Source organism: Nerophis lumbriciformis, linkage group LG14 (genome assembly GCF_033978685.3).
Source record: "Nerophis lumbriciformis linkage group LG14, RoL_Nlum_v2.1, whole genome shotgun sequence".
NCBI lineage: Eukaryota > Metazoa > Chordata > Actinopteri > Syngnathiformes > Syngnathidae > Nerophis > Nerophis lumbriciformis.
The window spans coordinates 32,561,732-32,578,823 of NC_084561.2; the positions used below are offsets into that span (position 1 = coordinate 32,561,732).

The window sequence follows — 17,092 nt, forward strand, 5'->3', positions numbered from 1 at the left end:
GTGGAGGACGATGTCGTCGGAGCTGGAAACGTGGAGGACGACGTCGTCTGAGACGGAGACGTGGGAGCTGGCTGAGGAGCTGGCCGTGGTGCTGAAGCCGGCACAGGCCGTGGAGCTGAAGCCGGCGCGAGTCGTGGTGCTGAAGCCAGCGCTCGCCGTGGTGCTGAAGCCGGCGCTGGCCGTGGTGCTGATGCCGGACCCAGCCTGGGTGCAGGTGCTGGTACTGGTATGGGCACCAGTCTAGGAGTGGGTACCGGTGCTAGCATGGGAAACAGCCTAGGAGTGGGGGCCAGCCTGGGAGCTGGTGCTAGCTCGGGGGCCAGCCTGGGAGCTGGTGCTAGCTCGAGGGCCAGCCTGGGGACTGGTGCTAGCTCGAGGGCCACCCTGGGGATTGGTGATGACTCAGGGGCCAGCCTGGGGACTGGTACTGACTCGGGGGCCAGCCTGGGGCCTGGTGCTGACACGGGGGCCAGCCTGGGGCTGGTGCTGACACGGGGGCCAGCCTGGGAGCTGGTGCTGACTCAGGGGGTCGCCTAGAAGCTGGTGCTGACTCGGGGTCCAGCTGATGGTGGTGGTGGTCTGGCTGAGGGCTGCGGCTGGGTAAAACGAAAGACAGGTGGTAGTAGTCTGGCAGGGGGTAGCCTGGCTGGGCGCAGCTGTGTTACCACACCAGAACAGCCACCAGTATTACCCCCCCCCCCCCCCCCCCCCCCCCAGCCAGGTGTTGGGTAAATTCCTCCATCCCTGCCGCACTGCTAAACAGTCCATGATATTGATGAGGAGGTGGGCTAGAAAAATTCTCCAGGGCGGAGGTAAAAGAAAAAGACATTCTGAGAGCAGCAAAAAGTCACTGGGGGCCGGGGTAAAGAAAAAAAAATTGTGCTGTCAGGTCCCTAATAAATTGGCCGGAATATACTGTTATGGTTGGAGGAGGGAGTTGTGACAGCACAGAACCACAAGGGGGTAATATTGCTCTATGTATTTATATATATGTATATATAAACAATATAATAAATAATCAACAATATAATTTAATTAAACAACAAAGGAATGGTGTGTGTAAACTAGATCCAAAAGGGGTGTATGGTGGAAGACCATGTGTATGAATAATTAGCTGTTGAGTATTACCATAATTGTTGGATGAGGAAGCAGACAAATTCAAAGGGACTGGCAAAAGGGGTCCGTGATTCAAGCGAGGTCCATGGGGCAGAGAGAGGCGTCAGAGTCTGTGTCCAGAGCTGGGGTCGAGGATCAAGAGAGGCAGTCGAGATCCAGGGCAACGGAAGGAAAACACTGCGGGCAGGAGACAAATCAGTAGCTTCATGCACGGGGAAGCACACGGAGAGCAAAGAGCTAACGATCGCTTACGGTACGCCAACAGAAGGTTATATTCTGGCGAGGGATGGCAGGTTGTGCAGGCTTATGAAGGCAGGTCTGATCATCAGCTCCGGGTGTGCAGATTGCTGATCGCCCATAGCCTTGCCGGCATGTGGGCGTGAAGCGGCCAGCGTGAGCAGGGGCGTGTCTTGGCGCGCTGCCAGCGGAGGTGCTGGAAGGCCCAGCTGCTGGGGCAAAGCGTGTTTGAGCCCGCGCCGTGACATCAACTGTCATAAAGCAGCTTGAATATGGACACCCTCATTATAAAAACAGGAGTACGGCTAGGCTGCCTACTGTCACACCTCCTCTTCTTTATCGACTGGACAATGAAAATGTCAGTGTATGGCCAGAGGACAGGAATACAGTGGAACCCTTTTGAACAACTAGAAGACTTTGATTTTGCTGATGACATGGCTCTGATCTCAGGAACACACATACACATCCAACGCAAGATCACCAGATTTCATGAACACAGTAAACACTGGGAAGACCAAAGTCACTAGCCTCAACACCAAATCCCATCAACCTATCACAATCGAGGAGCACCCCATGGAAGATGTGGTCGAGTTTGTCTACCTGGGAAGCAACATCAGCACAGATGGAGGAGCTGATTAAGATGTCGAGCTGCGCATCAGCAAAGCAAGACATGCCTTTAGAACTCTCCGACCTGTATGGCTCTCTTCCCAGCTCTCCAGAAACACCAAAATCATAATCTTCAATACAAATGTAAAATATGTCCTTCTTTATGGCTGTGAAACCTGGAAAACTACCAAATCAATCATTAATAAACTACAAGTGTTTATTAACAACTGTCTCAGGTACATACTGAGGATTTGGTGGCCCAACAAGATATCAAATGTAGACCTGTGGAGATGCATGAACCAAGAGCAAATTCAAAATTAAATCAAAAGCAGGAAGTGGGGATGGATCGGCCATACACTGAGGAAGGATCCGCCCTATGGTTCGAAAAATACGGTACTACAGTTCATCATATGTAAAAAAAAAAATACGTAGAATAAAAAACAGTGTTTAGTGTAATAGCGTTTTAAGCTTGTTTTTAAAAGCCCTTGCATTAATTGACTCCTCTAATACACGAGATAACCGTTTCCACTGGGAAGCAGCTCTGTACAACACAGTTTTTTGCATAGTGCATGGTCTTGCTCCTGGTACTACTATACTTACTGTCTGTTGTCTAGTGGAGTGTCTGTCTGTTACAAATATATAATATTTTAGAGTGTACGACTGTTGGCCTTGTTATAGTATGACCAGTAAAAAAAATATCAGCAGGTTTTTTAGTAAGCCCTTATCAATCAATCAATCAATCAATGTTTATTTATATAGCCCTAAATCACAAGTGTCTCAAAGGGCTGCACAAGCCACAACGACATCCTCGGAATAGCCCACATCAACATATAACCATGATAGGTTGGGGTGCTACTGTCAATACCAATCCAAATGTTACGGCTCAAGCACCTGCCGCCACACATTCAGCTGTGCGCTCCTCTGAACACACCGCTGGACACGCCCACGGGCGTTCCTCTCCTTGGTGATCAACACACCTGACGCTGATGAGGACTCCACTCCCTTCTTAAGGCAGCGTGTCCTGCGTTCCAGTGCCAGAATGTAGCGACTTGTACCTGTTCAGTAAGCCTTTCACATCTCAAGCTTTCCTCGCCTATGTGCTTCCTCGCTCTCTGTGTTTTCCCTCCTTTGTGCTCATCATGTCTTGTCCCGTGTCGTCATCCTGCAGCCCTTGGTTTCGAGCTGTGTGTCTCGTCTCCCTCTGGACTTCCTGCTGCCTCCCCGGATCTCGACCTCTCGCCTGCTCTCGGACAGCGATACCTCGCTCCAGTCCCTGACCACTTGCCTGTCCCCGGACCTCCGAGCCTGCCTTGCCCTTTCTGGACTTCCGCATCTATCTCAACACGCACCTTCAACACTTCCCGGTAACACTCAACATATAATCGCTTCACATAGTCACACCACATGTATTTGGATTAATTACACACATCATTCTTTAGTATTAATAAATACGCTGCAAGCTAAGCGACCTCCCTGTCTCTGTGCTGTCTCCACACTGTACCGTCATACCAAAGTGGGCACTTAAGGCCTATCGTGTGGCCTTATTTTGTACAAGTCGGAGCTTTTTTTAATATCTTTCTTTGGAGCACATGACCAAATCACGTTGGCGCAATAATCGAGGTGAGATACAATGACTGTAAAAGTTCATTCCATCCATTTTCGACCGCATGTCCCTCTTGGGGTCATGGGGGTTGCTAGATTGAAAAATCTGTCATAAAGTAGGCACATTTTCTACAAAACCCAAAACCAGTGAAGTTGACACGTTGTGTAAATCGTTAATAAAAACAGAATACTATGATTTGCAAATCCTTTTATATTCAATTGAATACACTTGCAAAGACAATACATTTAATGTTCGAACTGAGAAACTTTTTTTTTTTTTTGCAAATAATCATTAACTTAGAATTTAATGGCAGCAACACATTGCAAAAAAATGGGACAGGGGCATTTTCATTATTGTGTTATATGGCCTTTCCTTTTAACAACACTCAGTACACGTTTGGGAACTGAGGAGACCAATTTTTTAAAGATTTTCAGGTGGAATTTTTTTCCCCATTCTTGCTTGATGTACAGCTTAAGTTTTTCAACAGTCCGAGGTCTCCGTTGTGGTATTTTAGGCTTCATATTGCGCCACACATTTTCGATGGGAGACAGGTCTGGACTACAGGCAGGCCAGTCTAGTACCCACACAATTTTACTAGGAAGCCATGCTGCTGTAACACATGGCTTGGCATTGTCTTCTTGGAATAAGCAGGGGCGTCCATGATAACGTTGTTTTGGTGGCAACATATGTTGCTCCAAAACCTACAGCATTAATGGTGCCTTCACAAATGTGTAAGTTACCCATGCCTTGGGCATACACCCCCATACCATCACAGATGCTGGCTTTTGAACTTTGCGCCTATAACAATCTGGATGGTACTTTTCCTCTTTGTTCCGGAGGACAGGACCTCCACAGTGTCCAAAAACAATTTGAAATGTGGACAGAGTGTGCAAAGCAGTAATCAGAGCAAGGGTTGCTATTTTGAAGAAGCTAGAATATAAAACATGTTTTCAGTTATTTCATCTTTTTTTGTTAAGTACATAACTCCACATGTGTTAATTTATAGTTTTGATGCCTTCAGTGACAATCTACAATGTAAAATAGTCATGAAAATAAAGAAAACACATTGAATGAGAAGCTGTGTCAAAACTTTTGGCCTGTACTGTATGTGTTTTTATTGAGACCAAATAAAAGTAATTTAAATTGGACAAACCTAAATGTATTGCTTTTAATAAGCACAAATGAATGGAGTCGGTTGTATTAAAATGTATTTCATTCAATGATTTAAATACAATCATTTTACATGTTTCTTATAAAAATGAGTTTAACCAAAGTAATTAAAATATATTAGACACACCTGTTTTATTTAAGTTCATAAAATGTGCAACCGACTTGAGAAAATAAACCCAAATTAAGCGACTTGCAACATAGAGTCACCGATGTAATTCTAACTAAATCCTGCAGGAAGCGCTGTAAATGAAAGCGCCAGTCTTTATGAATGCTGTCCTTCTTCATTGACGCTGTCTACTGCTCTCCTCTCATTGGTTAAACAGTTTCTTCCTGCTTAGCGGTGTTTCATACGAAGAGCGAAGCATATTTGTTTTAAATACGTATGCTAAGGGAGGTCTATCTATCCCACTGTAAACTACATTGACAGCTTTTTCTGGTTCTGGCTTTAATAAGTAAAAGCATGGCAGAGTGCTCCGGAGATCCAAGGACGAAGAGGAAAGTGGCTGTTATCACTGGTATCACGGGGCAGGTACTGTAAGGATTGTTACTTTTTCATCGAATGAGCAGTTTAAAGTGTGTGCATTGTTTTGAGTAATATTCACATTAGCAATTATTATGTAAAATTCGAAATCTTAAATGTAAACCATACACGAATGCTATACAACAAGTGCGTGATAACTAAGAATTTAAATGTGTAACATAATGGACACGACAGCACTTGTTCACTTGCGTGAACGTACATTAGCCGTGGCACAATTCGGGATCTGCATCCTCCACGAAACCAAGTTGATGCAGCGGACGGAGGCTTGGTCTTTCAGGGAGTTTTCTGTCCATGACTGGAGCAATGTTAATTGGTCTACTAAGATCTAGACTTCCGAACATTTCCTGGTTTTATTACTCGCTCACATCCTCACTCAAGGCGCCTGTGTCCGCCTACTGCTTCGCTACGGAAGCGATGCCGCCATCTTACGGCAGTCACAAAAAATGTACCAAGACAATGTGACAGCGATGTTTGAATCAAAAGTTGGACATTTATGTGGCTGTCAAGAATCGAAATAGTCATAGATTTATAGTTTCTGATGTAAGCCACTTACAGTATCAATCTAGGAGAGGAAATTGAAAACTAAATTAAATGGTGACACTGTAGCATACATTTCCCCTTTGATTGCATGTTATAACTCATGTCAAAAATATGCACAACTGTTCATTTACACAAGTTATACACAGAGACATTTTTTCAGGGGTGGCACGATAAAACAGTGATTGTACCCCAGGGAGAGCTGTAGCTATTACAGTAGCTTACCTCCACCAAGTATAGCGGGAATATTCTTGTAAGACAATTATCCGTCCATCTATCCATCTTCTTCTGCTTATTTAAGGTCGGGTTGCGGGGGAAGCAGCCTAAGCAGGGAAGCCAGACTTCCATCTCCCCAACCACTTCGTCCAGCTCCTCCCGGGTGATCCCGAGGCGTTCCCAGGACATTCGGGAGAGATAGTCTTCCCAACGTGTCCTGGGTCTTCCCCATGGCCTCCTACCGGTCGGACGTGCCCTAAACACCTCCCTCGGGAGGCGTTCGAGTGGCATCCTGACCAGATGCCCGAACCACCTCATCTGGCTCCTCTCGATGTGGAGGAGCAGCGGCTTTACTTTGAGCTCCCCCCGCATGACAGAGCTTCTCACCCTATCTCTAAGGGAGAGCCACGCCACCCGGCGGAGGAAGCTCATTTCGGCCGCTTGTACCCGTGATCTTGTCCTTTCGGTCATAACCCAAAGCTCATGACCATAGGTGAGGATGGGAACGTAAATCAACCGGTAAATTGAGAGCTTTGCCTTCCGGCTCAGCTTCACCACAACGCATCGATACAGCGTCCACATTACTGAAGACGCCGCACCGATCCGCCTGTCCATCTCATGATCCTCACACGTGAACAAGACTCCGAGGTACTTGAACTCCTCCACTTGGGGCAGGGTCTCCTCCCCAACCCGGAGATGGCACTCCACCCTTTTCCGGGCGAGAACCAGAATTCAGGCCCGAAGGTGGGGCACGATGGCGAGCGCCTGGTGGCCGGGCCTGTCCCCATGGGGACCGGCCGGGCACAGCCCGAAGAGGCAACGTGGGTCCCCCCTCCCTTGGGCTCACCACCCATAGCAGGGGCCATAGAGGTCGGGTGCAGTGTGAGCTGGGCGGCAGCCGAAGGCAGGGCACTTGGCGGTCCGATCCTCGGCTACATAAGCTAGCTCTTGGGACGTGGAACATCACCTCGCTGGGGGGGAAGGAGCCTGAGCTAGTGCGCAGGTGGAGAAGTTCCGGCTAGATATAGTCGGACTCACTTCGACGCACAGCAAGGGCTCTGGAACCAGTTCTCTTGAGAGGGGCTGGACTCTCTTCCACTCTGGCGTTGCCGGCAGTGAGAGGCGACGGGCTGGGGTGGGAATTCTTGTTTCCCCCCTGCTCAAAGCTTGCACGTTGGAGTTCAACCCGGTGGACGAGAGGGTAGCCTCCCTCCGCCTTCGGGTGGGGGGACGGGTCCTGACTGTTGTTTGCGCTTACGCGCCAAACGGCTGCTCAGAGTACCCATATATATATGTGTGTGTGTGTGTGTGTGTGTGTGTGTATATATATGTATATATATATGTATATATGTGAATGTATGTGTATATATATGTATGTATATATATTAGGGATGTCCCGATCCAGGTTTTTGCACTTCCGATCCGATACCGATGTTGTTTTTGAACATCCGATCCGATACCGATACTGGCCTATCCGAGCATGTATTAAAGTTTAAAGTTATTTAGCCTACTTAGTTGTCAGAATCATGTTTAAAAGGGTTTTAATACTCTTGATAACAACTAGCCAGCTGAATTAGGGGAGTTTGAACAATACACAATGGTTGGTAACAAGAAACCTGACCTGTTTATTCAAGGATAAACACAAAATAGACAAAATTATACATGACAAACAGAAATGGCATCATTGAACTAGGGCTGGGCGATATGGCCTTTTTTTAATATTGCGATATTTTAAGGCCATATTGCGATACACGATATATATGTGGATATTTTGCCTTAGCCTTGAATGAACACTTGATGCATATAATCACAGCAGTATGATGATTCTATGTGTCTACATTAAAACATTCTTCTTCATACTGCATTAATATATGCTACTTTTAAACTTTCATGCAGAGAAGGAAATCACAACTAAAAAAAATCACTATTTTTTTCATACGGTGTTGATGTGGAAATGTTTGCCTCGGCATTTTGATGGTGTGGGCGTGTGGCACCGAATGGAGATAAGCGTCTCGACAGACGTTACAATGTTTGAACAATGATGACGAAAACTGTTTTCTCTGTCGTGTCCGTGTATCGAAAATTGTTATGCGCTTATTTTTTTATTTGATTTTGTGCGTAGCATGGATTTGCCGTGCGCAGAGGACGCTTGAGCAGTGCGCAATTGCACATGCGCGCACCTTAGAGGGAACATTGCTAGCCCGGTTGTGCTAGCATCACAGCTCACGATAGCCATGCTGCTACCTCTCTGCTCAGGGAGGGCGTATACGTATGTGACGTGTGACGTGACAGTATGTGACGTGTGACGTGACAGTATGTGACGTGTGTAAGAAGGTGCGCTTGCTGTCTGTGAGAAGGAGACACAGGAAAAAGTGAGAAGAGCCTGTCATGTAATGCCAGCAGCTAAAAACAACTGGGTGAGAATCCACAAACCTGTGGATGTGTTGAAGGTGTGCTGGAAAATGCGAAACGGAAATTAGGGAGCAGCAGAAAAGTGGAATGTATTATTTAAATCGGTGCGTTGGAAAACACGGACCAGAGTTTTTTTTAAACTGGATCTGGATCGGCATTTTCCCATGCCTTGCCGATACGCATTTTTTGGCAAATATCGGCGGCCGATCCGATCCAAGTCTCGGATCGGGACATCCCTAATATATATATATATATATATATATATATATATATATATATATACTTATATATACATATATATATACACATATATATATATATATATGTATATATATATATATATATGTGTATATATAAGTCTATATATATTTATATATATGTCTATATATGTGTATATATCTGTGTATATATATATATATATATATATATATATATATATATATATATGTATGTGTGTATATATATGTATGTATATATATATATATATATATATATATATATATATATATATATATATATATTAGTGCTGGGCGATATGGCCTTTTTTTAATATCTCGATATTTCTAGGCCATATCGCGATACACGATGTATATCTCGATATTTTGCCTTAGCCTTTAATGAACACTTGATGCATATAATCACAGCAGTATGATGATTCTATGTGTCTACATTAAAACATTCTTCTTCATACTGCATTAATATATGCTACTTTTAAACTTTTAGGCAGAGAAGGAAATCACAACTAAGTCAATTTACCAAAACTGTATTTATTAAACAGTTATTACGCAGTGGCACAAACATTCATGTCATTTCCAAAATAGAAGGTGCAAGATTGTCAGAGACATTTTAAAACAAGCGATTAGTTTAAAACATGATGTCAAACAAGATATTTCAATAAGTGTCAAATAAAAATGAGCTGCATAATAGGAAATCAAATAGTGTTCGTCCTTCGCTATGTGGTAGGTTCCTGCTGATGTTATCTCCTTCTGTAGACTTTTTTTCATACGGTGTTGATGTGGAAATGTTTGCCTCGGCATTTTGATGGTGTGGCACCAAAGATGTTGACATGCGGAGTTTCAAGCACTCTTCAGGTGACTTTTAAAATGATGCTACATATTAGCAGTAATGCTACTTTTTGTAGCAACACTTTCGCCCCACACTTGACAAATTACGGTTGTCTGTTCGACATATTCCCACTTGAAGCCAAACCACTGCCAGATGATGGACCCCCTGCTGTTTTTCTTGGTAATTAATTATTCCTTCGTTACCAGATTCGCACCTTCTTTCCCTCGTCTTCCCACTCGCATCACAGCTAACTTTAACCATGCTGCTACCTCTCTGCTCAAGGAGGGCGTATACATATGTGACGTATGACGTGACAGTATGTGACGTGTGTAAGAAGGTGCACTTGTTTTCTGTGAGAAGGAGCGACAAGACAGAGTGAGAAGAGCCTGTAGTGTAATGCCCGCAGCTAAAAGCAACTGCGTGAGAACGTATACTCGAATATCACGATATAGTCATTTTCTATATCGCACATAGACAAACCCGTGATATATCGCGTCTATCGATATATCGCCCAGCCCTAATATATATACAATATCTCAGACCTAGATATACCCGGAGACAGCTATTTACAAAATATGAAAATATTAAGAGGACAGTGGCGGCTTTTAACGAGAGAAAGTTCAACTGTAGCAACAGTGCGAAGCAAGGGTCATGCTCTCTGCAGCTCGCCTCTTTCGTCAGGGACATCGAGGTACAGAACTTGGGCCAGTCCCAATACATCACCTAGCCCTAATTTTTTGGGCCTATCCCTACATTTTTGCGTGTTCCTGTGAGGGTCCTAATGACTCTTTTAATGTAGGAGTAGTGAACATAATGAGGGGTATGAATCTAGCCTTTCAGAGTGAGGGATTTCTAATGCTGATTCGCCCTATAATTCCCAAATTTCTGCATAATTTATAAGATATATTACATGTTTGTTCGTAACGTTAGTTTGTAACATTAGCCAGCTAGCTACGCTAGCTAACGTTAGGCAAAAATATTTATGAAAAGCTTGCAAATGGGAAAACATTAACGTTACATACCTTACATACCTCACAAGAGACAACAGTCATAGATGGCGTCTTTTCTCTGTGTAGTTCTTTGTTTATTTATCAACCGAATAATGATGAATGATAAAAAAATTATCTCAGCCGTTAACTCCATTGCTGACCGGTTTCTTGGGTTGTACGGTACACTGCTACTAATAAAGTACAGTGGTACTAATGAATTAAAAAAGGTACTACTCTCCTTTTGGGAAAAAAAAATAAAAAATCATCCACATATGCTCCGGTGCGGCAGTGACATTGCTGAGCTGAGGCGCGGCACATTCGTGTGTCAAAATGCACACCTGAGCACATACAAGCAGAAAAAGAGTCAAAAGGAATAATGACAACAAATTGTTATTCTACCGATTAATAAAGAGCGCAATGTGGAGGTCTTTGGGCTTCAAAACTACCAATAAAAGTGACGCTTTAAACATGGAAGTGCTGCGCTGCAAGCGCTTTAAAACATGCCTCGTTAAATGTGTCAATACAACATTACCACCTTTCTTTCAAACTTAGGTAAACATAACACATATTCTGATCTGCACAGGGAGTTTTAAGAAGGGCAGGTTATATAGTAAACTGCTTTCCCTGTGCTTATATAGATACATAGATGTTCAAACAGCTGGTTGGCTTGTTGAAAGTTATTAGTGCAGTCCAAACTGCCCACGTAGTATAACTATCCATCCATCCATCCATCCATCCATTTTCTACCGCTTGTCCCGTCCGGGGTCGCGGGGGGTGCTGGAGCCTATCTCAGCTGCATTCGGGTGGAAGGCACCGTACACCCTGGACAAGTCACCACCTCATCACAGGGCCAACACAGATAGACAGACAACATTCACACACTAGGGCCAATTTAGTGTTGCCAATCAACCTATCCCCAGGTGCATGTTTTTGGCGGTGGGAGGAAGCCGGAGTACGCAGTCACGGGGAGAACATGCAAACTCCACACAGAAAGATCCCGAGCCCGGGATTGAACCCAGGACTACTCAGGACCTTCGTATTGTGAGGCACATGCACTAACCCCTGTACCACCGTGCTGCCCTAGTGTAAACTAATGCAAGTGAATTGACTGAATTGTGTGACAAATTCCCACTATTTAATTTGTGTTTTATCTTTAACAATATGTGTTTTAACTGCTACATGTCTTATGTGTAGTTTTAGCCTTATTGTTTTCAGTATTTACTAATGATTGTATTTGTCTTGAACAAAATTAGCAACTCTAAACCATGAACAATTTGATACAATGTAGTAATAAAGCTTTCTATTCTAATCTAACCTAATTGTAGATTATGTCAAGATATATGTAAAATGATTGTAAACTGTTCTTTGAGTGCAATAAGAAAAAAAAAACACGTGTTTAATGCGCCTTTTAATTTGAATTCCATCCATCCATCCATCCATCCATCCATCTTCTACCGCTTATTCCCTTCGGGGTCGCGGTGGGCGCTGGAGCCCATCTCCCCATCTCAGCTACAATCGGGCGGAAGGCGGGGTACACCCTGGACAAGTCGCCACCTCATCACATGGCCAACACAGATAGACAGACAACATTCACACTCACTAGGGCCAATTTAGTGTTGCCAATCAACCTATCCCATCCATCCATCCATCTTCTTCCGCTTATCCGAGGTCGGGTCGCGGGGGCAGCAGCCTAAGCAGGGAAGCCCAGACTTCCCTCTCCCCAGCCACTTCGTCCAGCTCTTCCTTTGGGACCCCGAGGCGTTCCCAGGCCAGCCGGGAGACATAGTCTTCCCAACGTGTCCTGGGTCTTCCCCGCGGCCTCCTACCGGTCGGACGTGCCCTAAACGCCTCCCTAGGGAGGCGCTCGGGTGGCATCCTGACCAGATGCCCGAACCACCTCATCTGGCTCCTCTCGATGTGGAGGAGCAGCGGCTCAACCTATCCCAATATTTTAAAATTGTTTAAGTGCAATAAGAAACATACGTTTTTAAGATTTTCTTTAAAAATTGCCATTTTAAGTGTTCCCCTTTTTATTTTGAAAATTGTCAAAAATAATTGAAATACAGAAAGATATACATTTTTGTAACAAAATATTGGGGTCAGGAACAACTCTCAGTGGGACGAATGTGCAAACGTAACTATGTAGTCGCTTTCGTGCCTGAACGTAAACTATGCAGTGACGTAGCATGTGGTGTCCCAATTCTTAGGGAGGTTTGCAAAGCTCTACCCCTTGTTGCTTCATTTTGAGGGTGTAGTGGTAGTGTGTGAGGGCTAGTGGTAATGAGTGAGAGGGAACATTGGGATTGGTTCTACAAGTACATTTTATAATACCAGAAAAAGATGCTAGATTTGTTGCTAGTAGACTCATTAAAAGTCTCTAGATACTTGAAAAAATCTCAAAGTACAAAGTAAAATAAGCAGCAATTGAAAATATGGAAAAAATTATATAAAATATGTGGTAATACTAATATAGGAATTGTTTACAGTGTTGGGTTAGGTACTGCAAAGCAGTAACTAGTTACAGTTACTAGTTACTTCATTTCAAAAGTAACTCAGTTACTAACTCAGTTACTTACACCAAAAAGTAATTCGTTACTGTGAAAAGTAACTATTTAGTTACTTCTTTTTTTCTTCTTTTTTTTTTTTTAAAGCTCCCATTAATGCCCTTTTAGCCTTCATTTCAGTACTGTTATTGCACTGGAGAATAATACAATCTGTTGATCAACTTGACATGCATTTGCATCACTGAACTCTGCTAAGCAATGTGCTCTACATACAACACACAAAGACAAAGATGTGTTACAAAGGCCAATTTGTTTCTGGCCAGAACAAATTGACAAAACTATTTTAAATAGCTGCAACATAACGTACATAAGTAACAAACAGCATAATAACAGCATAGATGTAAACCAAGAAAGGCACACACTACATACACAAAGCCTAACCAGGCATTTTCTTTACTGAGCAAAACTCTTTATTGTCGGCCATAAACACATCACCAAAACATTAGTAAAAAAAATGATATCTAGCAAAAGTGGTCATTTTCTGCAGTACAAACCAGACCAAAAGCTACTTTGTTATATCAACAGCAGCCACTCGCTCTTTCTCACATGTGCCAACACTTGCACATATGGCACTTAGCCAGTGATGCGTTTACAGCCACACAAAAAGTCGGACAACTCCAACACCACACATAAAGTGTAATTCCAGGTCGTTACACTATGATTTACCAATCAAATGTGTGCTTATTCTAGTGTCATTTATTAGGAATCTTAATTTATAAATATTAATCATTAAATGCTGTTAGTATATTAAATAAATACTAATAAAAAATATATTTTTTACAAACAGGAAGTTGCAGGAATGTACACATGATCCCCTGCTTACATCTCATTGTGCAACATGTCAATGTTTTAATGGGAACTAAATGAAAGGGGTACAAACTATTTCCAAAGCAGGACCTCCACCCAGACAAACAATACAAGTACACAGTTCATGAAAAACAATATTTGTTGTTATTGTCATTGTAAGTGGGCCTAAACACTTATATTAAAAATGGAAATGACTGCTGTCATTTGATTATAATAATAAGAGAATGTTGTCTGTCTATCTGTGTTGGCCCTGTGATGAGGAGGGGACTTGTCCAGGGTGTACACTGCCTTCCGCCCGAATGCAGCTGAGATAGGCTCCTGCGACCCCGAAAGAGACAAGCGGTACAAAATGGATGGATGGATGGAGATGTAACTTGTTATTTAGTGAGGTTTGGGCCAGGTGTGCTGCTGGTGTAGCCACAGTGTGCACGTCTAAAGTTGCTCACATGAGCTCCACTCAATGCTCAGGGAATTTTTGCGTTTGCTCACACACATCAACAATTAGAGGGAACATTGATTGACAGAGTGTGTACCTTCAGCGGTGAATGATGAGAAGAGGCAGACTTAATCCTTAAATGGTGGAGGTGAAGTGGCATCAGAGTCTCTGTGTCTCTTTACTAGCTTCGTCGAAGCATGTTGCTTTTGTAGCTTGTTTCAGCAGATTTGAATTGCTGTTTTGGGCAGTAGATGGGATCTTTGATCCAAAGCACAATTTACATTTAACTAAAATGTTCTTTTCTTTGTGCTCGACAAAAGAAAAGTAGTGAAAATATCTCCATGTTAGCAAACTCGACTTCTGGCTCCGCCATGATCAGACACGCCCCCCTCCCCTGCCCTCCCCTCCCCTCCCCTCCCTCCCTCTCTCTCTCCTCTCCTCCCTCCCCACACTCACACACAGAGCGCACGTCTCTCTTCTCCGGCTTGTGACACAAGAAGAATCAGAACGATGACACAGCAGCGCTCCGATAAAACACACTTTATACTACATAAAAAGTAACGTAAAATAACGCAGTAACGCATCATGTAGTAACGGTAACTGAGTTACTGAATATAAAAAATAACGCGTTAGATTACTAGTTACCGCCGAAACTAATGGCGTTACAGTAACGCGTTACAGTAACGCGTTACTTTGTAACGCGTTAGTCCCAACACTGATTGTTTATAAATGTATGTATTCATTTTTCGAGCATTTTTAATAAAAAAAAAAAAAGCAAATTATGCAAAGTACTCAATGATGTCATGTGACCACACCCATAACCACACCCCCACTGCCACATGTATCTTGGCAGTCGAGGGGAAACCCTGCTCCTGTTTCTTTTTGGGGCCAAACTGTTGCACTGAACCACATGTTGTTGTTGGAGAAGTAAAAAGCTTGTTTATTTGACTATCTTCATTAGGCAAATTGATTTGTGTTTTATATTGATATCAAAAAGTAAACACCATGTTTTTACATTATTTGTGGGTTTTTCATGTCACAAAGTTATTACTTAAAAAATACATATATTTGAAATGGCGTGTTAATGATTTTTTGTTGTATAGTTAATGAAGAAGGCATTATCAAATGAAAAAAAAGCTGACAAGTTGATACTATTAATGAACGAAAACACAAATATGTATCATTAAATATATAGACAATGCTTATAATACAAACAAATATATACTTGTGGGGTGGCATGGCTCGGTTGGTAGAGCAACGCTGCCAGCAACTTGAGGGTTCCAGGTTTGATTCCCGCTTCCACCATCCTAGTCACTGCTGTTGTGTCCTTGGGCAAGACACTTTACCCACCTGGTCCCAGTGCCAGTGTCATTGGGATGTTTATATTTAAGAATGTGATTGCTTCTTCATCCCTAAAGTTTGACTTTGTCTTTTTCAGACTATAATATTTGTCACTTTATTTTCTGTCGTCTATAGGATGGGTCATACTTGGCGGAGTTTCTGCTCTCCAAAGGATATGAGGTATGGAAGAACACTTAATTTTGACCCTTTCCTTTGTAAATGTAAGCACATTTATCCTGTGTTCTTAAGTGTGAGACATAAAATTATTTATAATTGGCACCGCACCAGATCTTTCAGCGGCTTCGGGGAACATCTGTCTTTCCAAATTGGCAGGGTAACCTTTCATCTAAACCAGTAGTTTTCAACCTTTTTAACAGAGTACCACCTCAGAAAATGTTTGGCTTTTTAAATACCACTGTGATAACCAACATTAAAATACAGTAGCGTAGTCGGCCTAAGTATTAATTGAAAACAAGACAGAGGTTTTATTTAACTAGGGTTGTCACAAGACCAATATTTTGGTACCGGTACCAAAATGTACTTTGATACTTTTCTATACTTTTCAAAATAAAGGGGACTGGGTGGCTTTGCTTGGATGGTAAAGTGGCTGTGCCAGCAACTTGAGTGTTCCAGGTTCGATTCAAGCTTCCGCCATCGTCGTCACCTCCGTTGTGTCCTTCGGCAAGACACTTTACCCTTGTTCCTGATGGGCCGTGATTAGTGCCTTGCATGGCAACTCACACCATCAGTGTGTAAATGTTTGTGTAAATGTGGAAATAGTGTCAAAGCGCTATGATTATTATGAAGTAGATCTGCAGCTATCAAATATTTTAGTAATCGAGTATTCTATGGAATATCCCAATCGAGTAATCAAATAACATTAAACCTTAATTAATTAATGTATATATGTATATGTATATATATATATATATATATACAGTGTTGGGTTAGTTACTGAAAAACAGTAACTAGTTATAGTTATTAGTTACTTCATTTCAAAAGTAACTCAGTTACTAACTCAGTTACTTACACCAAAAAGTAATGTGTTACTGTGAAAAGTAACTATTTAGTTACTTCTTTTTTTCTTCTTTTTTTTTTAAAGCTCCAATTAATGCCCTTTTAGCCTTTATTTCAGTACTGTTATTGCACTGGAGAATAATACAATCTGTTGATCAACTTGACATACATTTGTATCACTGAACTCTGCTAAGCAATGTGGTCGACATACAACACACAAAGACAAAGATATGTTACAAAGGCCAATTTGTTTCTGACCAGAACAAATTGACAAAACTATTTTAAATAGCTGCAACATAACATACATAAGTAACAAACAGCATAATAACAGCATAGCTGTAAAGCAAGAAAGGCACACACTACATACACAAAGCCTAACCAGGCATTTTTTCCTCAAGAAATTCTGACACAAAATCATGTCTGAAGCCCAGAACA

At 42.6% G+C, this 17,092-nt stretch overlaps 1 protein-coding gene across 1 annotated transcript in view; it reads left to right on the forward strand.

Annotated features, from left to right (window-relative positions):
• The first annotated feature begins 5,028 nt into the window (after positions 1 to 5,028).
• Positions 5,029 to 17,092, forward strand: part of gmds (GDP-mannose 4,6-dehydratase) — a 203,075-nt gene continuing 191,011 nt past the window's right edge. The window contains exons 1-2 of the mRNA XM_061975613.1: positions 5,029 to 5,261; positions 15,776 to 15,820. Of these exons, the coding sequence (XP_061831597.1) occupies positions 5,193 to 5,261; positions 15,776 to 15,820 (114 nt within the window). The 5' untranslated portion in view covers positions 5,029 to 5,192. The remainder of the gene's footprint in view (positions 5,262 to 15,775; positions 15,821 to 17,092) is intronic.